Source organism: Cebus imitator, unplaced genomic scaffold, assembly GCF_001604975.1.
Source record: "Cebus imitator isolate Cc_AM_T3 unplaced genomic scaffold, Cebus_imitator-1.0 Scaffold510, whole genome shotgun sequence".
NCBI classification, from domain to species: domain Eukaryota; kingdom Metazoa; phylum Chordata; class Mammalia; order Primates; family Cebidae; genus Cebus; species Cebus imitator.
The window spans coordinates 833,091-856,621 of record NW_016107825.1 but is presented as its reverse complement, the minus strand read 5'-3'; the positions used below and the strand labels follow the sequence as shown (position 1 = coordinate 856,621).

At 41.3% G+C, this 23,531-nt stretch overlaps 1 protein-coding gene across 4 annotated transcripts in view; it reads right to left on the bottom strand.

Annotated features, from left to right (window-relative positions):
- The window catches only part of GLI3 (GLI family zinc finger 3), a 286,664-nt gene that overhangs the window by 179,026 nt on the left and 84,107 nt on the right, over positions 1-23,531 (bottom strand). For 2 of the 4 annotated variants that reach the window (XM_017513998.2, XM_017514000.2), the window contains exon 3: positions 17,374-17,616. In XM_017513998.2, the coding sequence (XP_017369487.1) occupies positions 17,374-17,616 (243 nt within the window). Of the gene's footprint in view, positions 1-17,373; positions 17,617-21,495; positions 21,659-23,531 lie in introns of those variants that run through there. The other 2 variants (XM_037733278.1, XM_037733279.1) reach the window with 2 other exon arrangements.

The window sequence follows — 23,531 nt, the reverse complement described above, 5'->3', positions numbered from 1 at the left end:
TCACCCAAGAAGACCCGGGCTGGGCAGATCTTTACAGGACGCACCCGTGCCAGTCAGATGGCCTGTCTCCTGCCCACAGCACATGAGCACAGGTAGCTGGCATTTTCCCAGGCAAAAATTTTATGACTCTGCTTCAAAAAAATAGAATGAACTATCTTGGGAAAGCAAAGGCCTCAGCATGAATTTTGAAGCCTTCTCTCCACCCAGATCTATCACACAAATGCACTCACCACAAGAGTCATACCAGCTCCAACTTCTAGTGTTGAACCCAGCAGGTTGGTGTGATACCCTGATTAGAACCCAAGGCATACCAGTTCTTATGGATCCCCTGAGTCAAGCCCTCTTCGTTCTGACATGTGGAGAAGCTCTGCCCTATTTCCCTAAAGGAAATCCTGCTAACTGATACATGTGATCAGGATGCTCCATCCATCCATCCAAGTTTCCATACACGGAGCAAAACAACACTGAACCAGCTATCTTTCTCCATGGTTTTGGGGAATGACACCCAAGGATCACTAAGTTTATGAGGAGACAAGAGGAGAGAAATGAGAATGACCAATATCAACAAGAAATCTAACCCTGGAGGAAACTTTTAGAAGGATTACATAAAAAAGGTAACAGCAAGATGTTAGGAAGAAGGCTCAATAAAATATTTTTTTAAGTTCTTGGAAATTAAGATTATGACTGCAAAAAGTAAAATATCTGGTGGAGCAATGAAAAATGAAGTCAAGGAAATTTCTCAAAACACAGAACCAAAAGCAAAGACATAGAAGGTACAGAGAAAAGAGAAGAGAGACACAGAAGTAATCTAGGAGGCCTAACAGTCAACTATGTAGGATCTTGGGAAGAATAAAACAGAGAAAACATATCAGATAAAATTATTGCAGACAGAATAGAAACCATCCATAGAGCTAAAGAATGTATCTTTGGATTCAAATAGTCCATGAAGGGATGGCCAGAATTAATGAAAATAAAAATTAATTAAAACACTTACATCTAGGTATATGCTTTCAAACCACGAAGGATAAAAAAAAGATCCCAACACTTTCCTGGAAAGAAAAAAAATAAGCCATATACATACAAAGGAATACAAATCAAAGAGACATCAGACTTCTCATCTACAGCTTTGGATGGTAACCAAAAATGTAGTGATGCCTTAAAAGATCTTGTGGGAAAGCCTTTTAAGTTAGAATTCTAACTACACCATCAGAAAAGAGCAAGGGCAGGTTAAAGATAATTTCACAGATGTAAAGGCTCAGAAATTGTGCCTCCACTGTTGTTGGGAAGTTATTTGATGTATTTCAGTAAAATAAAGGAATAAACTGGGAATGGCAAAATGGAAGTCATATGAGCTAGGAAACAGTGGTTCCAATCCAGAAGATCACAAAGGAATGTCTGGAGATGCCTGGTTCAGACTTCTCAGGAGATGAAGTGGCCAGGAAAGAAGGGGGCTTTCCCTTAAGTGCAAAACATATGGTTGGGTGGTTGGGGAGTGGGGAAATGTAAGACTATTGTAAAAGCAAATAATAGGGAAAAAACTACATCAACTACCAAAAAGCAATGTGATAGGTAGGAAAGCAATTAAAGGGTAAGTGTAGATAAAGCACTAGTTCTTAATGCTAGATGCATTGCTGCTGGGTGATTTAAGGATATAGAACACTGGACCAACAGAGGAGGTTAAGTATGCTCTTAACATTCTACTGGTTCAATGCAGAGAATTTCCATAGCCATCATGCTGTAGATGCTTTCTAGATCTTCAACTTTAAAAATCAATCTATGGACAAAAACATACCAGATGTGGTTATGATAGTAAGATCCCACAAAAGGTATTAACAACCATGACACTATAATAGAGAAGCCGGGCTCCAGAAGATGGGATGTGGATGGCAGAGGGAACCTAACATCCTACTCATTTTGCTATGAAAAGCCGATTAGAGAAGAAATAGAAGTTTACAACATTCTTTCAAGTTATAAAAGTAGCCAATAGACAAGAAACAATATCATATCAATATTGAAAGAAGAGGTCATATTATTAAAAATTAAAGATTAACTTTCTCGTTCCAAAGTCAATATGTTGCATAAAAAGTATCTAGAGTTGATATGTCAGGATATAAAAACATAAGCATGTTCTGGAGCTGTCATGATTGTTTACCAAAAGAACTAAAACAGAACAGTGATGAGTGCCCCTGGGACTAGGGCTGGAGAAGGAAGGAAGGACCACTGTGGTGTTCCATTCCAGGGTTTTCAGGGCTTCATGATTTATTGAAAAGAGCCCTGTATATGATACTTGTCATAAAATACAATAAAATGTTAAATTATAAAGAGAGCTTCAAAGTTTCTTTCTTGCTGGATCTTTTCTAGAAAAACAACAAACTAATATTGCAATAATCAAATAGTCATCACACATAGAAAAAACGTTTGGCTTTTACAAATCCATTTCAAGGAGAGAACTTTGCTTCTACCTGGTTCGGCATTCCAATTTTGGAATATTGCTCTGAGGAAGAATTCTAGTAAAATCTCTTTATAACTTCTCAGTGGATTACAGTCTTATAGCCTCACAAGTTTCATTCAATTCTGGGATCCTCAGAAAATTAGCCACAATTCTTCAACCAAATCGGACACCACTGATCAGAGAAATAAGCCAACATGAGCAGGCTGATTTTGTAAAGCATTTAGCAGAGCATCACCTTATGAAACATTAAACTGAGACTGAAAAAAAAGACACTAAAAGATATTTAAACATAAAATGAGCTCTAAAAAAAACACAAGTAATCTTTACCTATCACCCTATCAATAATCATTTGCTTGAAATCTTTGCGTGTCCCCATATTGCATTGTTACTAACACCATAATTCTCTGCACCAAAACCTCTCCTACAATTTCAGAACATCGAAAGATCTCCAATATTAATACCTAAAAGAAATACTTTTAGAAATTAACTTTAAAAAATGGAATTTTTTAAATAAAAGTAACTTATACAAAAACATTCTTTCCTACCATCAACTTAGTTAAGTGAAAAGAAAACAAAGTTATGACTCCTTAGAATGACCCTGTTTCCCCTTGCCTCTTGGCAAAACTAGGTTGGCATTCAAATGAAGCAAGGAACTCTGAAATAAATCAGTATTTTTATCTTGGTCTCAAATATCATTAGCTATATGCATACAAGTAAACGACAGGACACTCTCAAGCATTAGTGTTGCCGATGCCTCCAAGTTCATTTACTTCCAAAATCCAGACAATGCAGCCTGCGGAGCGTCTCGGCCAGCCAGAATCCAGACCTCACTCTTAACTGCACTGAGTTCCCTCCACATACTCAGGTCAGGAAATTCACAGGACAGGAGGGCTGGCTCATGCTTTAACACCACATCATCACCCCACTGGATCCTGACTCTTCTCAGGAGAGGGGTCGATCACAGCATTCCTATCAAGCTCTGTATAATAGAGATTCTAACTGGAATCTTTATACTCTGGATAGAAGGCAGCAAAAAAAAAAAAAAAAAAAAAAAAACTGTACCTTAGAGTCTCGCTCACCTGGTGGCTCATTATGAGAGAGATACTTCAGAAAATCGGAAGATTAATAGCAGGAGTGTGACATCAAAGGAACAAGGCTGCACTGTTACCAAAAGGAAAAAAAAAAAATTAAGAATATCCTAGCTGGGCGCGGTGGCTCATGCCTGTAATACCAGCACTTTGGGAGGCCCAGGTGGGCAGATCACCTGAGGTCAGGTGTTTGAGACCAGCCTGAACAATACGGCGAAACCACGTCTCTACTAAAACTACAAAAATTAGCTGGGTGTGGTGGTGGGCGCCTGTAATCCCAGCTGCTCAGGAGGCTGAGGCAGAAGAATTGGTTGAATTTGGAAGGTGGATGCTGTAGTGAGCTGAGATTATGTCACTGCACTCCAGCCTGGGTAACAGAGCGAGACCCTGTCTCAAAAATAAATAAATAAAATAAAATATCGTATTGGCATAAATTTCCGAAAAGAAACTCTACGGTGGGCCTCAAAATTCTTTTGTTACGGTAATGGGGTAGGTAGTCCTCAGGGATAACATCGAGGCTGGGCGATTTCACACACAGTCCAGCAGTCTGGCGACTGTGCTCACAGACATAAGAACGCACGGTCACCAACATTAAACATTCACTTCAAATAACTAAGCATGAGAAGGACTCATGTATGAGAAACATCTAGTGTTAATGGCCAAAAACTGAGTGATTCATGTCCTAGAATCCGTTCCTAGTTACTTAAACCATGAGAAGACTGTGAAGAGAGGAAAAGGGCCTTTTCAATAGCTGCGATGGTAAATGAAACATGCCAAATGCAACTTTACCCTAGGTCAGAGGGCAAGCCCACGAAAACCCAGAACATCTACTTCTTGTGAGCTTGTTAGATTTGGGGGACAGGAACTATGTACCAAATTAGGCATGCTGTGGGAGCTCAGGTTTGATAAATCAGGTATGAGGCAGAATGAAATCAATATTGACAAAGACTAGCCGTGCACCACCCTCAGAATATGACAGCACGCGCCAACATCACTGAAAGGCCCTGAAAGGTCATTAGACAATAAACTATGTGCTTGGCTGAAATATTAGCAAGGGCCAGGATGAACTCACGTGAAATTTTTCCCCCAACAAAACTCTAAAATTAAGGGGAGCATTTCAGATTGCAGTTCACAACTCCTCATAAATTAATGAAAGTCAGGCATTAAAGTTAATAACAGCTGGAACGGATCAAGCAGAAAGAAAACGCGGCATCGGCATATGTGTTATGTGAATTTCTCAGAGTCCATAAATTTGATATTTGGAAGGAAGAAGGGAAATGTTAATCAGGAGAATTTCATACTGGATTTAAATTTGCCATGGAGTCAAAGCTCTATTGTAAAAATCCCCTTGGAATCTGAAATTAGCATCACCACATCTAGGTCCTGCCTTTCATCTTGCTATTTTACACTTGTTGATATGAGACTTAATTGTTACATGTGTTGTTTCTTGCTTTCTCTCCCTAAATTATAAAATCTAGAGTCAAGGTCATGCCTTTTATTCTACTGTGTGGAGTTCAATTAATGTTGGGGAACCAATAAACAAAAAATCTAAAAATTCATCCCTCTGCCTTCTCTAAAAGCCTTATAACGATTTTTCATAATCTTTAGACTATTCTAGCTAGCCATATCTCAGGGGATTATAGTCACTCTTAAAAGTCTCAATGTTGCCTTATTTTCCTGATGTAGCAAGACAGCACTGTTACATGTATCTTCATTACACAGATCTAGATATATCTCAGGTCAAGTCAAGTCCCCGGAAACATTACTTTATACAGTTCTGGGCAGATATCTCACATTTGTCTTTAAAGCAAGTATCAGTCCTACCTGCAGGTCCCGAAGACAGGATCCACTGGTCTTCTCCTTGCTGTCTTCACAGATTTTTCTGCTCAGAACTCTCTGTGTCAGTCTTGGCCTTCCTTAGCATCTATTTCTTTAAGTTATTGGTTGAGAATTGCCATCTCTGTCTTTAAGCCTGCACAGGCCCTGCTATCCATACTCAGTCCTTTTCATCTTTTCTCATAAATCATTCCTCCAGCCTCTTTATCATGCTTAAGATTATTTTAGTTTATCTGAGACACCAAAGTCAGGAGACATGAACTGTCCATATTAGTGGGACTGCTGGATATCAAGATGCCTTTGTGCATAAAAAGGTGTTTTCTCTCTCTCTTCGCCCTCCCTCCACCTCTGATATAAACATTAAATATATTTATAAATCAAGGGGATACTCTCTTCCCAGCACCTCCTCCCCTGGATGTGGCAGAGTGGTTTGCTGCCCTGTGTAGAGACACATATAGAGACAGTTAAGGATCTCACAGTGGACTCTGTATGGCTGGGGAAGCTAGCCTCTAAAAAGGCCTAGGTAGAGCCAGATACTCTCTTGTATCATCTATTGGCATGTGAAGGCTCCAGTTATTATACAAGCTGTTCTTGAGAACTGAGATTTCACATAATGAATTGAGATTTTTGATACAAACAGACAGCCCATGTTCCAAAAGCCACTGCACGATCAAAAGAAGCAGGTGTGGGGGGAACAGGAACACAGTGGGGAGAACGAAGATTTACAAGACAGCTAGAAAAGCAGTGCACGTAGCCCCCCTTTCTCAGTCCCAAAACCAAGGTCTAGAGTCCAGACTCAAACCAGCACCACGATAAGGCCGTACAATCTCCATAAATCCACAATTCAAGTGCTAAATGAGTGTGTGTGAAAACTAAAGGAGATCATGTAATGAGGTCCTCAGCCCAATGCTTGGCCCATGGTAAATATCTCACATATGGCTTGTGGTGGTGATTACTACTGTGTCCCAACTCTTATGTCCCCCAAAACCTGGAGGCACAGAGAGGTCCGCAGACATACCCATTTTTAACTTGTAGTAAGGTAATGTTAAGGTCTTTGCAAAAGTATCAGTTAACAAAATAAGAAGCAATGTCGCACTCTCCCCCCGGATGCCACACCTGGAGCACAGGGAGGGCAGAGGTAGCAAGGACCAGTTCCTGCCTCTCTGACACTGAGATGCATGAGAACAAAGCCTGGACACTGAAGTGGCAGTCGGCCTGCCTTCCCTGATTCTACACACTTGTACTCCAAGCCCTTGTCCATCAATACTGGCAAAGCCACCACCTGGATTCCAGATATAGTTTCCAAGCACTCCCCAGCTGGGCTGATCCCAAACCACCGCCCACCTAGCCAGGCTCTTGCACGCTTCTGGACTGTCATTTTGAAATCTCATCCATTATAGAACATGGGTGAAGAATCTGAGCTCTGGAGCCAACAGACTGGGTTCAAATCTCGGTTCAGCCACTTGTGAACCATGTAAAAATGGACAACTTACTTAGTTTTACCAGGCCTGTTTCCTTGTATGTCAAAGTGGAAAATCATGATAATCGCTCATAAGGTTGTTTTGTGAGGATTTAGCAACTTCAAGAGCAAAGCCCATGGCATTACATTGTGGTGCAGACAGCTCAATTCCTACTTGCTATCGTTTCAAAGAGAGAGAGATCATCTCCCACCTGGGCCACTGCAACCAGAGCCTGCTGAGTCACCTCCCTGATCCCACATTCCACGCCTTCATGAGAATCACTGCACACCAGCTACAGTGACAGTCCTAAAACAAAAATCAAATCATAATACTTCTTCCACTGGCTTTTTGTCGGCCCATAAGATCCCTCATTGTCATCTCCCCCAACTGTCCCGCCCGCTGGCCAGTGACCACATTGGCCTGCTTTCTGCTCCTAGTACATTTTCACAGCCAACCTTTCAGTAGAATGACAGGTTTCTACTCAGAGCTCTCAGGGCAGCTTCTTTTTTGTATTCAGTTATTCTGGCTGCAAAGACACCCCCTGAGCAAGGCTTTCCCTGCCCAGCCCAGGTGACCTAAGGTCAACACTCCTACCCAAGTGAGGACCACCAGCTATAGGTTGAGTATCTCTAATCCAAATCTCTGAAATGCTCCAAAATCCAAAACTCTGAGAGCCAACATGATGCCACAAGTGAAAAATTCCACACCTGACCTCATGTGATGGGTCATAGTCAAAATGCAGTTAAAACTCTGTTCCATGCACAAAATTATTTTAAAATACTGCATAAAATCACCTTTGGACTATGTGAAAAATGGTATATATGAAACATAAATGAATTGTGTATGTAGACTTGGGTTCCATCTCCAAAACACTTCATTCTATATATGCAGAAATTCAGAAACCTGATAACCAAAACACTTCTGGTCCCATGCATTTCAGATAAAGGAGACTCAGCCTGTATTTTCTTGTTAAGGCTCTGCCTAGATGTTTATTGTATGTCTCTTCTGGCTGATATGTCAGTTTTGAGAGTGAAGACCTGATTTGTCTTCACAAACGCTGACTGACCCCTCAGGACCTAGATTAGTGTCTGAGTCACAGCAGGCTCTCAAAAAATGCACTAAGTTTTGGAATGAAAATGAATATCATGCATCATATACTCAATGGAGTGAGACTTGAGACAGGTCACGTCAGCCATGTGGTCAGAAGGGCTGAGTCCCCTAGAGGTACTCGGGTGTTTCCAACCTTTCACTATCTCCCACATCATTGATCTGTGGCAATGCGATAAACACATACTACATTAAAACATCATTCATGGTAAAATATAGAGGCTCCATAAAAATGCATCTCACAGGCCTGTATATGAGAGGTAAACTGCACATTTGATCAAAAGTTCAACCCATTTGGCCAGGTTCATTGAGCTAAGCTGAAATCACAGATACCAAGTTGGAGTGGATCACAGATCCTCTGGCAGGGAGACAGGTCACAGGAAAACTACCATTGTGTGTTAGTTTCCCTTCACCCCTGGGGGAGGAGGGGGATATAGTTCTTACAAAGAGGAGACACAGGGCTAGGGGAAAGAAAATGTGAAATCTTGCCCAATTGGAGAACAGGCTTACTTCTCGAAAGCAAATGAAAAGAAGAGCTGGCATCTGCTTCTCAGCATCCTCCAGGTGCGCTTCTCTGTTCTTTCCTAAATTACCTAGGAAACAGGTACCTTCATTTACTCCACTCACAAGACAGAAGCACAATCAGGATGCAGATCTGGGTCCCCACAGTGGATGAGGTAAATACCCCGCTTCCTAGAGTGGGCTCCCTCTGACCCTCACAATGTCTGCTGATTAGGCCTGTGGCTCCCTAGGGAGCAGGCACAAGTCTCCTCTAAGGTCCCACCCTCTCCCCAGCGTCTCTTTCAGTCCTGGCTGGATTGCAGGCTTGTTCCACTAATGCCAGTCTTTGTTCTCATGCTCCCCTGGTGGCGTTAGCTACTGAATTTCCCAGCTGACTTTCACTTGGTTATTTCCAGGCCCTATCTCCAACCTCATCATGGTCCCGTTGCACAATTTTTCTAGCCTGACTGATGTGAGGGCATTTGGGAGTTTTCTAATAAAATAAAACTCAGTGTTTTTTTCTTTTTTTCATTTTGAACACTGTAAGTGGAAATTAAAATGTGCCTTGATAGAGAACACTATTAATTCATTAGAAATGAAGCCACAGTTATTTCCCATGTTTGGGATTTGCAGTTTGTGATCAAGATATTGCCGTGATTGGGATTAGAACAGCTCAGCAGTTGAGAACAAGTGAAAATAAATTTAGTTGTCCTGAAGAAAAAAATATGACCTGCTACACAAAGGGATGCAGCAGCACATCCCTGAAGACCAGTGAGCCAGCAGCCAGCCAGAGCCATCTGGGAGGGGAGCCCTGTGACGGAGTCACACACTGGCAAACGGAAAGCAGGGGTGAATTCAACTCTCTGCAATGGAGAAACTCTGGGTAAGTGATGGAGAACTCAAAGGTCTATTTAAATGTTCAAAAGGCCACAGAACAAGTCTTAGTAATCACCCCAGACTCTTGCAGGAGAGAAACAAACAGCCCCTGCAGAGGCCTGCTGGCCTGCACCTCTTGAGCCCTGTCTTCACCACTCCCCGCCAAAATTCACCCTCCAATCACAAAGATTCTTCTCAAGTCCTTGAAGGTGTCAGGTGTTTCTCTGGCCTCCAGGCCTCTGCAAATGCTCCTTTTTGCCTAGATTACTCTTTCTCTACCTCTTTCAGATATCACCTCCTCCAGGAAGCCTTCTGGACTGCCAAGGCTGGGTAAGTCCGTCACCTGCTCCCAAAAGACTCTTCACTTCTCTCTTCTCTGACAGCTCCTTTGTATTGACTTTTTGATGGCCTAAAGCTCCACAGAAGCAGGCACTTGCTCATTATGCTCAACACTGTTTAGCACTTAGGCTCAGTAAGCAGATGCTCTATTAACACATGACTGACAGAATGAACACAATAATAAATAGCTAAAAAGTGTCAAATGGAATCTTGCTTCATTTTCTTTGAAGAAGAAGAAGAAACTCGTTGAAAACTGAGGTTAAGGAAAAGCCTGGGCCCCCTCAAAAGAAGTGAAGACATTAGGATGATGAGATCAGTCCTTTTGAGGAGAGACCCAAATTTAACAGCTTAAAGAATTCAGGAAGCAGGATCCTTTTCAAAGAGTACAACACGAATCCAAGCTCTATCAGAAGACAGGGAGAAGGGAGCAATAAAATGCCAGATCGGTTACTCTAAATTAACCCAAACTGTGAACAGCACACAGAGGAAAATCAAGCCCTTTCCCTAAGATCTATGAAGATACAGCACAAATTTATAGGTACAAGATCAAGAAGGCTAAGGCAGGATGGGAGATTGCAGCTTCAAGCGACATCAAAGGTAACATTCTTTAATTATACAAGAAAAGGAGGAGGGCCGAGGATAATGTTGCCTCTATTAAGAAAGCAGGAGGGAAAGCTGTTAGCAGATGGCTATGAAATGGCAAGAGTTGCTGTTTCTCATGGTTTACTCTAGGAGCGAAGGAAGGAAGGAAAAGGGGAGGGAAAGAAGCTACAAGCAACTACTAAAAAAGTGCCATTTGGATGGGTGTCAGAAAAGATAAATAATTACATGGAATCTTTAAACAACTGGATTCATGATCCTGAACTGAGTTACACATAGGGCCTCCCATTAACATGGATTAGATACAACCTTGGATGCTAACTTTGGTAACTTGGATGTTACCAAAATATGAATTGCCTGGAGGCTGTTGAAAACAATAAACATCACTGAAATTTGGAAAAAGGCAAACAAACATCATGCTCATCTTAACTACAGAAAAAATACCTACTTGTTCGATGTCAGAAGGGTGTCATGGAAGAGAAGCAGCTCTCCTGTGTTAATCTCGTAGTATTTAAGAATCCTAACAACTTTAAATGTGCCACATGTGTGTAGAAGTAAATATTCTTGATGTTTTTAAAATGCAGATTTCAGGCCAGGTGTGTTGGCTCAAGCCTGTACTCCCAGCACGTTGGGAGGCTGAGGTGGGTAGATCACCTGAGGTCAGGAGTTCAAGACCAGCCTGGCCAACAATGGTGAAACCCCGTCTCTACTAAAAATACAAAAATTAGCTGGGCAAGGTGGCGCACATCTGTAATCCCAGCTATTCGGGAGGCTGAGGCAGGAGAATGGCTTAAACCTGTGAGGCGGAGGTTGTGGTGAGCCGAAATTGCGCCACTGCACTCCAGCCTGGGTGACAAAGCGAGGCTCTGTCTCAAAAATAATAATTTAAAAAATATAAAATTTACAAATGTATAAATGTACCATAAATATTTTGCACACTGCCTACTCTCAGGAAGAATTAGGTGGCTAAGTTTGGATCAGGGTTGTGTATAATAACTAAATTGTAGAAGGGAAGCAGAAACAGCAATGTCTCTTCAGGCGGTCTAGAAGCCACACTGGCGGGCAGGCTGTGAGCATGGGTCACCTGGAATTCCACCTCCATGGTGACTGTGATAAGCATCCAAGCTGCCCTATGGCAGCACCCATGAGTCCCCAAGTCCTACCCTAGGAGTTTTGGTGTCCACAAAGGTAAATACTGCCTTGGACTAATCACATTACTCCAAGGGAGGTCGGGCCGCTGGGTAGGGGCAACACAAGGAAGTAGCTATTTAAAGGTGAGAATGACAAGACTACTCAGTGTCCTGGGTAGGAAAACATCCTTGTCAGATGGCTCTTACAGACTTTCTAAGGAGGCGGGTCTCTAGATAGACCTTGAAGAATAAGCAGGATTTGAAGGCAAAGAGAAAGCCAGTAACTGGTCCAGGAGAATCAACTATACAAGCAGGGCAACAAGGGCAGGGCCAGCACCAGCCAGGGCCAATGGGACTCAGGTCGGCTGTAGAAGAGGGCAGTGCCGGGCAGCAAGGGAAGAGAGGACAGGCCCAGTGCACCAAGGGGCTAAGTGATTTTCTCTGGAAAATGTGGTGTCTCTTGGTCTTTCCTTTCTCTTCCTGACCTGGTCTTCAAGCTTCTCCAAGTCTCCTTTAATAAATCTATCCTCAAAATTGATGAATAAAATTGATAACAAATTTTTCCAAATGCTATAGGACTTTTCTCCCTATTGGTTCCCCGTTTAATTCATCATCTCCTAAGACTGAGATACACAGACTCACGGTCACATCAGGCACAAGAGAAATCAAAATTTACTGGCAACAGTTCAAATCTGGAATACTAAGAATTATCCCTAAATCTCTATTGCTTTGCTTGAAGTTGTCTTGCAATGCAGCTCTTTAAAAGTCTATGGAAGTGGCTCACTGTTTCTCGTCTTAAAACATCACCCCTGGATTACTGAAAGAAAGCCAGGTCATTCTATTGAATGTCTAAGAGAAAGACAAGAATAAGCAGGGAGCTATTCTTAAATTCACAAATAACAGTATTGCAAAGCTTAGTGGACCTGTTTGGATCTCTTCACTCCAGCTTTTACTGCAACTCGAGACGAACAGCCGAGGAAGCAAGAGACCTAGCACAGCCCTCAGGGTATGACCCAACATCAGTCTTGCAGGTTAAACAATCTAATTTTCAAAGGTGGGGGCGGGGAACCAAAGCATTTCTGATTGGTTCATCAACTGTTCTCCCAAGATGTAAAAGACAGTCTGGATGAGAAGAGAACTAGGAGCTCAGGGAACTGTCACTGCCTTTGCAGTTTGGTCAACACAAAACTGTTCATTTGTGCCTTGTAGGCATTTTTGTCTCTCACAGTCTCAAGATGACACTTGGATAGTAAGAGAAATATGAGCAGGTGTACCTATTAAATATGTAAAATATACATCTTCTATTCCATTCACTCAGAAGACATATTTCTAAAAGGATGTGGAAAGTCACCTAATATAAAGACAGACAGGTTAAAAAAAAATCTATGCAGTTTTTTAGCACACAAGAATGCAAGTGGGCTTAGCACAACAACCTTCCACAGAAAATAAATGCAAGCCAATTAAATATTCAGGGTTTTTTCTTTAAGCTAATTCTTCAGGTTTTGCTAATTAGCAACTAATAGTCTGTCATCTGAGCTGGGGAACATAGGAAGAATACCAGTGGTATGTTTTCAATCAAAGCATTTGCATGGAAGAATGAATCATATTTTCCATGAAGAATTACTGCTTAGGAGCTGATGGGGGCAGAAGAAAAGCAGCCTTCACACAACTATAAAACTGGAAAGGAGACCTGAAATTTTTTTTAAAAAAGGAGGCATCTTCCTGCCCGCTTTACCAAAAAGAGCAGAGGTCCTATAATTTGACATGACTAGTGAATCCGAGAAACTTTGCACGAAGATCCCTGCAGGAATAGTTTTAAAACTAGACTCTTCAGAGTAAGACAGAAGACAATGCAACACATGTTTTCTGTAAAAGGGAAGTGAATAAAAGTTAAGTGTCGGCCAGGGTACAGGAATGCTTTAACTATTATGTCACCTGCCTTTGAAAGTTTATAAAAGATAAATGCATGGCAGTCAATGAAAGCAGGAAGAGATGGTGGTTTGAAATACCTGGCTACAGTCAGAGTATGAGGCAGAAGAAAATTGCTGAGGAATCTTTGGGCAGAGGATGGGGTTTCTTACCCTGACTCTGGCACAAGAAGATCAGGTCCTCCAATCTAGCCCCTCCTGTGCTCCCCCAAATTACAAAGCGCTAGTGATCCTGTAGCCGAGAGCCTGTCAGCACCACGCCATGTCTGAGCCATGCCTCTTACACATCTACTTTCACACCTTGATATATAGCCACATCCACTGTGACCCTTCATGAGAGAATACACCCTATCCCCCCAGGAAGATTTTATTCTAAACATATGCTGTGAATGTTTGAAGTGTCTGCTGTCCCTGAGTTTTCTTTCTTTTTTTTTTTTTTTGGAGCCACAAAACCTATAATACTTTAGATTTTTGCCTAACTACAATTTCTGAAGATGCAACATTACATACCAAAACATAATAAAATCTTGTGCAATAAAAATTTTACAGATGTCCTTCTGAAGGGGGAAAAAAAAATGGTTTTCCCTTTTCCGGTCTTACAGGAAGCCTGCCCACACTTTAGAAATACAAAGTTAATATATATAGAAGCACAAATTAGGCATTTGGAAAGTCTACATTTTCCAACCACAAAGAAATGAAGAAATGTGAGTGCTCACATGGCCAGCCCACTGGATTAGAGGAGTCAAGTCTTTTGACCGGCTCAGCAGAGCTAGCAAATAACTCAAGGGCAAGGGGAATGGCCTCAAAAGATGTTTCTGAACTTGGGCTACTGAAGGTCTGCAGTGCGCTTGTGCTGTTCACACAGCCCAGGACTGAGACAAGGTATCCCCACAAGATAAACAAATGTGACCAAAACTGCATGTCTCATTCTAAAAAGAGGGTATTTCTTCATACACTAAGAAATTCATCGAAAATTTATCACCTTCAATTCACATCAATCATTAGCTTTGCCTGGATAATTAAATCCATGTGAGCAGATAGATTTTATTATAAAGTATCTTAAAAAATACTCGTGACACTGGCAGGAGATTAAATAATCCAACAGAGCTCTAAAGAAAAGGTAAAGTCATAAGCCATATGATGCAGAGGCTTAGTTTAGGCTATCTTTAAATTATTTAATATGAATAAATAATACTGTACCTTTTATGTTTCTACATGTATTAAAGTTTCCATTTGTTACATAAAACACTTTCTGCTAAGAATTTAAAATGCTAACACTTTTCAAACTCATTCAAAATCTTTACAATTTCCTCACTTAAAAAACAGAAAAAATTATAGTCGATCTACTGAGGTTGACTGAGAAAGGATTCTGTTCAGAAGTTCACAGTGCATAGCTCTGACCATGCCACAGCTCCAGGTTTGCAGTCTGCTCAATTCCTAATCTGTGTTATAGAAGAAACTGGTCACAGGCAAGCAGGTGACCAAGTCTGGCAGAAAAACAAACAAACAAAAAACACAGTCTACACTGAACCAAATACAAGTGCAACCCTTGCAAACATGACTTAGAGAGTCAACTTATCACATGATCATGATGATGACGATGGTATAGAAGAGAAGGAACAAAAAGAGAAGGAGGAGGAAGAGAAAGCAGAGAACTACCTTAATACTTTTGAGGCACTTACCATGTGACAGAGATTTTAGTAAATACTTTATTTGCATTGTCTCGGTTTCCACAAGAACACCATAGGGCAGGCAGTGATATTATCACTCCATCCCACAGTGAGGGAAGGATTCCCAGAGGGATCAGCACACTTGTAAAGGTCACATGGCTAGCAAGTGCAAAGCTAGAACTTGAACCCAAATTCCCTGAGCATTGAGCCAATCTGTGCAGTCTTTAGAACTTCCCATCCGTATTATCTACATAACAATGTAATTTATGACCAATTTAGGGAGTATATTGGGATGGTAGGTCAAAATCACATTTGCTATTTGGTTACAGACAATTTATACAGTTTATAAGTTATCACATAATTTTAACACTGATTTGAACAATATAGCGGGAAAATCTAATGATTCACCCACTGTGAATGCTGTAACCTCAAAACAGAGTGATGATGAGTGGATTCAGATCCCCCTAAGAGCTCTCCCATGCCCACCATTAGTTAATAGGACATTGAAGGTCCAGGAGATGGGTCCCACAGGCACCACTGAGGGAGGACGAGGTTCCCAGGTGTACAGAGCTCCCAGCCCCTCAAAGGATGGGAAGATGCAATGGGGAAAACCGTTAAAAGAAACGAATCAAGAACAAGCTGCAAGTTAAATGGCACAGAGAGAAAGTTAACGGTTATCTGCCCACGACTGTCAGCCAAGAAAGAAGTACTCATCAGCTGTCCTAATTAAATACCTCACTAATTAGTGCGCATCTTAAAAAGACAACAAAACATAAATATGAGACGGGGAAAGTCTGTGTTCACACATAAGAACAAAAACAATGCAGAGAGCTTTGGCTAAGAGTCCAGCCTGAATTTTTCCTAAAAAGTAAGTCTACTACCAGGGTCTATAAATACAGGTCTATAAAAGCATGTAGGAGTCCCTCACATTTTCTGCATGAATGATGTTTAAAAGAAACTCGCAAATAAAAATACAATGCAGGAAATTTAGGAATGTGCTCAGAAAAAAAAAAGCCTACCAGGACTATTTTAAACCTTCATTTCTAAAAGGAAAGATGAAAAAAATAAAACTAAGTAAACCCTGAATGAAGGAAGGAACAAGCCCAATAGCCTTCCTCCTTATTTCTGTTATCTACAGAAATAAGACTGACAAGCACTTTTGAAGCAGAGAAGTGGTAACCTTTTTCAAAGGCTTAGAAGAATCCAGAAAACTCTCCTCCATGCTTCCGGCCACTTTTTAAAAAATGCTCTCTCCACTTAAAAAAATAATGTAGCTTCCATCTTTTCCAACAATATAATCTGGTCGGGTTGTGGGGGTAGCGGTTGCTGAGACTTAAGGTTGTGTGAGGCCCTTTGATCTGAGGAGTGAGCATTCCCCTTTGCTGCAAGCCAACTAATGAAGGGATGAAATTAGCTTTTATCCTGGGCACTTTCTTGAGCAAAAAAACATGCACTAATCAGCTGTCCTCACTAATCAGTCATCTGGCTAATGACCTTTTGCCTTAAAACACTAAAATTTCTGAATGATGTGGAAAAGGGGAAACACAAACCAGTCCCCCTCACTGGAGCTCAATGGATCATCTGGAACTGGAGCCGGGAAGGTTAAATGGCAAGTCTGAATCCTGGCAAGGTGATAAATCTGTAATCAAGAGCTGCAAGCTTTGGCACCTCAATATGAACTTCATTACTCCACAACCAAATTGTACTTTTTAACTAGAAACAGGCCAGAAATAAACTTAATCCTTCTATATTTTTCTTTATATTCTGACTTTGGAGAAAACCATCCCATACTTGAGTTCAGAGTCCTAGTTAATTTCTTAAACGTGATTAGTGCTGAGAAAGGAGCTTCCGATGTGCCTGGCATGCTGGTTAGAGAGAAAAATACAGCACAAAGAAAAATCTTCTGTATTAAGCAATTTAGTATGGATTTGTTAAAAAGAGATTTGTTTTTACAAACTATCAAAACTGGGAATAGCCAAAATCATTAAATTTAAAAAATCATTAAAAATGGGAATCACGGCTATTGAGTGACTTCTCTTAATGTGGCTGGCTTTAATAACTTCATAACAAGAAACTTTTCTCCTGCAGCATCTGCTTGGATGGAGTAACCCTAGTTCCACTTCTCAACAAAGGTCTTGTGTGGGTTAGTCACCAATGGCCCACCTTCCTGAAGGCCGCCCCAGTGAAGACTGATGTTGCTTAGAGACGTAAGAAAACATCTCTCTCTAAAAAGAAGAATGGGTAGGAAGGAAAGTGGAAAGAAAATTGCACATTTTAATAAATTATACAAGCCAAAACTTCATAAAGCACACACACCACATGTAAACACACAAATACAACCCTCCCCGTGGCTCCTAAACAAGTGCCAATCGGCATGGGCACTTACGGTAGTGGGGCTCCATGTAACCATTCCTGGGGTCCATGGCAAACACCGTCCCCCGGTATGGCACAGAGGGCTCCGCCAGGTGTGGCAGCGACCCATGGATCTCCTTCTTGATCAATGAGGCCCTCTCGTCACTTGATGTTGAAGGTTCCTCACTGACTTTGCTGAGCCCCTGCACGTTCTGTGGCTGCATAGTGATTGCGTTTCTTCTCTCTCTGTGATAAGTCTGTCCAGGACTTTCATCCTCTAAAGAAAGAAGAAAAATGAAAGACTCTGTAAGCTACTTTAAGGAGCAATTTAAAACCGTGATCAATTAGGTCTCATTCTCTATCCCTCTCCCAGGAAAGAAGTCTTTTTCTCGTTCATGACAACTTTGAGAGCTACAGGGCTGGAATGGGATATTTGTAAGACAAAATTGTTTGTGAATGAGGGTCCAAAGCACACAAATACACAGGGAAGGATGAGGGGAGCAGGAAATGAGCCTATTAAACTAAGATGTAGGGGTAAGCAAATTAGCATCACCAGCTTCTAGCTGGATCTGCCCATGAGGTTTCTGCTCATGGGCTGGCCAACACCTTGCAGGAACCAAAACCTTTTTCAATCTAAGATTATGCATCTCCAGCTTCCCTTTGCCTACCTGGAGACACAGGGCCTCCAGGATGACACCAAGTCCATCCAGCTACCGACTGAGGCTCTGGTTGCTCCAGGGAGGTATAGGGCCTTTGCTCCTAGAGGATGACCTATGAGTAAGCTATCCAAAAGTTTATGTGGCTTTGTTATTTTAAGTCAGATTTGTAACCCAGCAAGAGATTTGACAGAACCAAAAATGGAACAGAAAACTCAGTGGTGACAAGGGATAAACACGCCAATCATGAAAACCTGCAGAGCCTCTTGTGAGAGACTTCCAGCTTCTGTCCATGCAACAGAGCTGAGACCTAAGAAAAAACCGGAGTGAGACTGAAAGTCCAGCTGTGAGATGGCTCTGAGAGTGAGGAAGGAAAGTGTGGGGGATGTTGATATGTGTCCACGCTCTTGTGGGTCCATACATTTCTTCAAACATGTAAGAAACAGCTTGACAAACTTCCATATACAGTTGGTATTCCAGTTTCCTAATACTTCAGTTCCCTTTTATCAGTGAGAACTTTCCATCTATCCACTATGGTTCTCTGTAAACACGATTGGATGACCCTTCTATAACAGCAGATCAAAGAACCCATGCATAAAATCAAATCACGCTGCCTATGTGAACCCACAACAAGTGGACCAATTCATTTCTTTGAATCATACATACACTCTGAATTACATGCTCCCAAACAAATCCCACAGTTAATCAACAGACTGTGCTCTGGCAAATAAGTGCTGATAGAAAGCTGTCCAGGTACCACTTAGACATCTAATGTAAAAACTGTTTCCTTATTCCTATCTTTAAAAAAACCGTATTTGGGTATAAATAATAATATTGTTGTGCATTTTAAATGAGCAGGTTTTGAACCCATCTTACTCCTATATACAAATGTATCGTCAAAATAATTCATAAAGCAGATATGATTAACTAAGGGTTCACTCAATAAACAGAAGAATAATGCTTTAGCAGTTTAACAACTCTGTTCAAATTCAGAAGAAAGTAGGACTGTAAATACAGACTTGCATAAAAATACAAACTGAAAATAACAAATACTCCTAACGTTGACTCAGGACTTGAACTACCTAAATCCAGTGACAAATTTAGTCTTTCTGCCTGTGTGTAGTACTTGGAAACTAAGCAATATATTCCTTTAGCCCAGCAAATGACTCACAAAACACAGTAGACAATGAGGTATGCTTTGGTCTTTACAGAGAACTTGCTGGCTACTACAAGGTAACTGTGAAATATTATTTTAATATTGTTTTGTGCAGATCCTCATCCCAAACCGCATAATTAAGGGATAAATTATACATTTAATCTATCAAGTAAAACCTAAAACAAAAACAAAAACAAAAAAATGTTGTAATCCCACATGTTCACATTGATGTCTATGAAACCAATTCACACCACGCTCCTGGTAATTCTCAAACAAGCTACAAAAGATGAAATACATTTTTATTTTCCCTTCTAACTAATATTTTTAGGCAGTAGTCCACCCTTGTGCTTCATTAGCAGAAAAGCCGCAGTCTATAGAATAAGAATTGTGCAGTTATGTAAAAGCAGAAGGGTGTCAAAAACACTAAAACTTATGTCAGTTTTATAAAAATTCCTATAACCTACGAATGGCCCAAGTCATATTTTCCACTAATTTGTGCTCTGTATAAAGCCTTTATTTCAAACTTTAATCTGAAATGAACTTCTAGCACTGAGGTGCAAATTCTGTAGAAAGGGACCTTCAATTGGAGGCCAGAAAACCCTTCCTCAGGGGGGTTGTGACACATAATTAGCATTCCCTGGGAAAGATGAATAACCAAGCTCCGCTAACCTGTTCCAGGTTTAAAACAGGATTTCCTTGACTTAATCATCCAAGAATAAATTAACTTTTCTTCTCTTAAAACGGCATCCCTATAATAAACTCTGTCTTACAAACTATGTGTTTATGATGAGCATTTGAATCCAACCTAACAAATAATTGAATAATGAATGGGTTATGGTCTGGCCAGAGAGTCCTCCCACCACTGCCCCAACCTCTTGAGAGAATAAAGTCGGGGAGGGTAATGGTGGGGGTTGGTGGGGGGTGCTGAGTAGAAACGAAGGTCCCTTTTAGCTCAATGATTTTCTTAATGAGAGTTCACCCAAAAAAAGTAAATATTAAAGTTATAATAAGTAACCAAAGTACACATTTTTAATACAGAAAAAATTAAATTAAAATTACTATTCCCTTAGTAAAGTTAAATGCAGGCAAGAATTTTTTTTTTTTTTTAATGTGAAAACTTCCATTAGGAGACTTACTTTTACAATAGTCAGTGCTACCATATTTTACCCAGCTACACTTTCCGGCCCCAAAAGGAAAACTCCAGCAGACAAATACTTCATGAAGTTTACCTCCTGTACCAAGTTGCTTTTGACGGGCATTCGTATAAAAACCTGACAGTACACACACTCCACAATACAAACAGCTACAAGGCTTGAAAGCGCTCTGTATACAGTGAAAGGGAAACTTTCCAAGCAATATTCCTGCCTGCTCTTATAAATTTAGCAACCACTTCAGCAAGCCAAAAGACGAAAGCTGTCTAATCTTGTTCAGTTGAGCCGAGTTGTTCAATAAAGTTTGAGAGTCAGTGCAGACAGGCTACGCCAGGCCAAATTATTGACAGAAACACACTGTCCACCATGGCAACAGGCAGAAGTCTGCTGCAAAAATGTAAGCAAACAGCCCACTGCTCCAAGAGCATCTGCCAATGGACTTTAACAGCCAAACACAAGGCAACTGTTCCCGCTTCTCCATGTTTAGCAGCTGCAAGCTCGGGGGTCAAACCGAAACAAGCAATTCACTAAAATCTTTCAGGAAAAAATGACTTTAAATACTGCCATCGTAATCCCACTTTGTACCTCCTTATTCTTGTATATCCATGCTCAAGTGGAAATTAACAAAGTCCTGCCCCCAGAGAGCTGCCCAAAGCATCACGTTTTAGAAACTGTCCCAGAATTTCCAAACTCATTCAAAAGCAACTGACATCAAGTTAGATACTCTTAGTGCTAGAAACTCAGAAAAAAGAAAGTGAGGTCCTTGCACACAGTGCTTAGGATGTTTGACTTTTGCAATAAAGGTCTGAAGAAAGTAATTATGTTGCTGCAGGAAGCAGGACTCGAACATGCACCTGTGTGCGCTTGCATACAAGCACCTCTACGATTTCTCATGTGATCCAAGGAGACTGGTTTGGGCTTTTTTGTTTTGTTATGTTATCTTTCTGCCCATGACTTGAGAGAAAAGTTTCAGGTGATTCCTTCAAGATAAAAACAAAACTCTGCCAGGCATCACTAACTAAGGACACCTCCTGTCACCTAACAAAATTAGCTGATTAGGAGCTCACAGTACTCATGTCCACCCACTTTCCCCTCAACATCGATTTTTCCTTAAAACCCGCTTTAACACCATTACTCCTGTCTTGCCCCAAGACCTAGAAGACACAGAGTGTAAGAGAACAGACAATACTTACAACACAGTTCCCGGGCTCTGGCTAGCTACTTTGTGCCAACTTCTCTTGGTGAGCTTTCTCTAGCTGTGCAGACCCTCTAGGAACATTCTGGGTGTCTCTCTGCCTTCCTCTCCCTCTCCCTCTCCCTCTCCCAGGCAGTGCTGCTCCCATTAGAGGAATTAAAAGCGGTTGGAGCCATGCTAAATTTAACAAGCTCATTAGTATTCTTTCTGAGTGCTTCCGAGTGAACTCTCCCTATTCAAGCCTCTCTCTCCAGCAGAAGGGTCAGGCGGCTAATCATTAAATCAAACTAATGTCACCCTATCACAATCAGCCTGAGAGAAGGAGGGTTTATTATTTCAGTTTATGCTAAATAAACGGTTTTACAAATGGTCCCCAAGCAAGGTCAACAGCAGCTTCAATTACAAGACAAACTTAACAAGAGTTGCTATAAACCAAGTACCCTGTATTGACTTAAGAACAGGCTCCGCTCCACATATTGCCACTAGCAGGATTGTACAGGAATGCATATTGTAAAATAAAGGAAGGGGTGAGCTTTTTTCTTTGCCAGAATTTGCGAGTGCACAGCGACTCCTCATTCACCTCTCTCCAACCAGCTAGCCGCTCAGCTCAATTCACCCCACACAAAGGCTGGAGCCCAGACCTCAATGGACCGAGTGAAACATGTTCAAAACTAGGCTCTCTATTGTGACTGAATTTCTTAACATCTTTTCAAAAAGCGGAGAATGCCTTGAGGCTAAAGGAAGAAACAGGCTAATGGTGAATTGGGAATTCTGGGCAAATTTCAGAGCCCTTTCCTCCTAGCTTTTGAGGTTGAAAGCAAGCTCTTTCCTTTCAAGTTTCAAAGTCCTTTTTCCTCCCGCAGTGTCACAGAAGGATTTGAAAAGAAGGTAATTGTGCTCGCAGTCTCCCTGATCAGAGCTTACGTCCTATTTCTGGTATTTCGGAATACTTCTTGCAATAATAGTGCATATAGCTCAATCCCTTAACCGGCCTGCACTCTGCAATTGCTCATTAAATGAACAATTGCGGGTATAAAATGCCTTTTATGTTCAAGGTCTGGATATAAGATAAGCATTCTAGGACTCTAAATTTGGTTTACTAAGGAAACTCTCCATCATTAAATTACAAAACTGAAGTCAGAACATCAGGCTTTCCCAGAAAAGTGGTACTCAGGTTGCAGCGAGCCAAAATGAAGGGCGGGCAGGGAGGGCGGGGAGGAGGCAACAAAATGTGAAGAAGGGGGAAAAATAAAGACCGGATACTCAGATTTCTAGCCGAATGGGATTCTAACAAGAAAATAATATTTCCATATTTAAGTCTGAGTTTGTGAAACCTCGTAACTTCTATATTGAATGATATAATAAAGTCATGTTCAAATGAATTAAAATACAAAACTGAGGATCCATAAATATGTTGTTGACTAATCTGGACCCCTCACAAGCAAACATCTTCTTCCTCCCCCGTCACCATTTACATCACCTCATGTGATCTTCACAGCAACCCACTCATGGCGGTAGGAGAAGGTATTAGGCCCAGTTTCCAGATCAGAAACGGGCCGTCATGTCCCAGGTAAGTGATGCAAAGAAAATTCCCAGTATGCTATACCAAATCCACATAGCCCTGTCCCTTGTTAACACAACAACAACTCTATTCCTGGGTAGGCTTTTGGAATGATACCTGGATACATGCCCCAACATCCACCACCACCACCAATAAAAAGAAAAAAAAAACAGTAATGTCATTTTTATGCATAGAAAATTTCAAAACTGAGACACTCTCCCATTAAGTTTTTGACAACATAAATCCACTCCTGGGAAACACCGAGAGAAGCCCAAATGACAAATTTATGGAGACACGCTGGAGGTGCATGGAGGACCCGCACATGTGCAATCCTCCCCTTCCACGTGCAAAGACACATGGAGGCTCCACTCAGTGCTGCACACACTCTCCACCACGCTCCAAGTCTCAGCCAGGGGCTTTATGTGTTCCAGGCGTTTTTAATGTGTCTCCAGAAGCTTGGGGCCCCGCCCTCC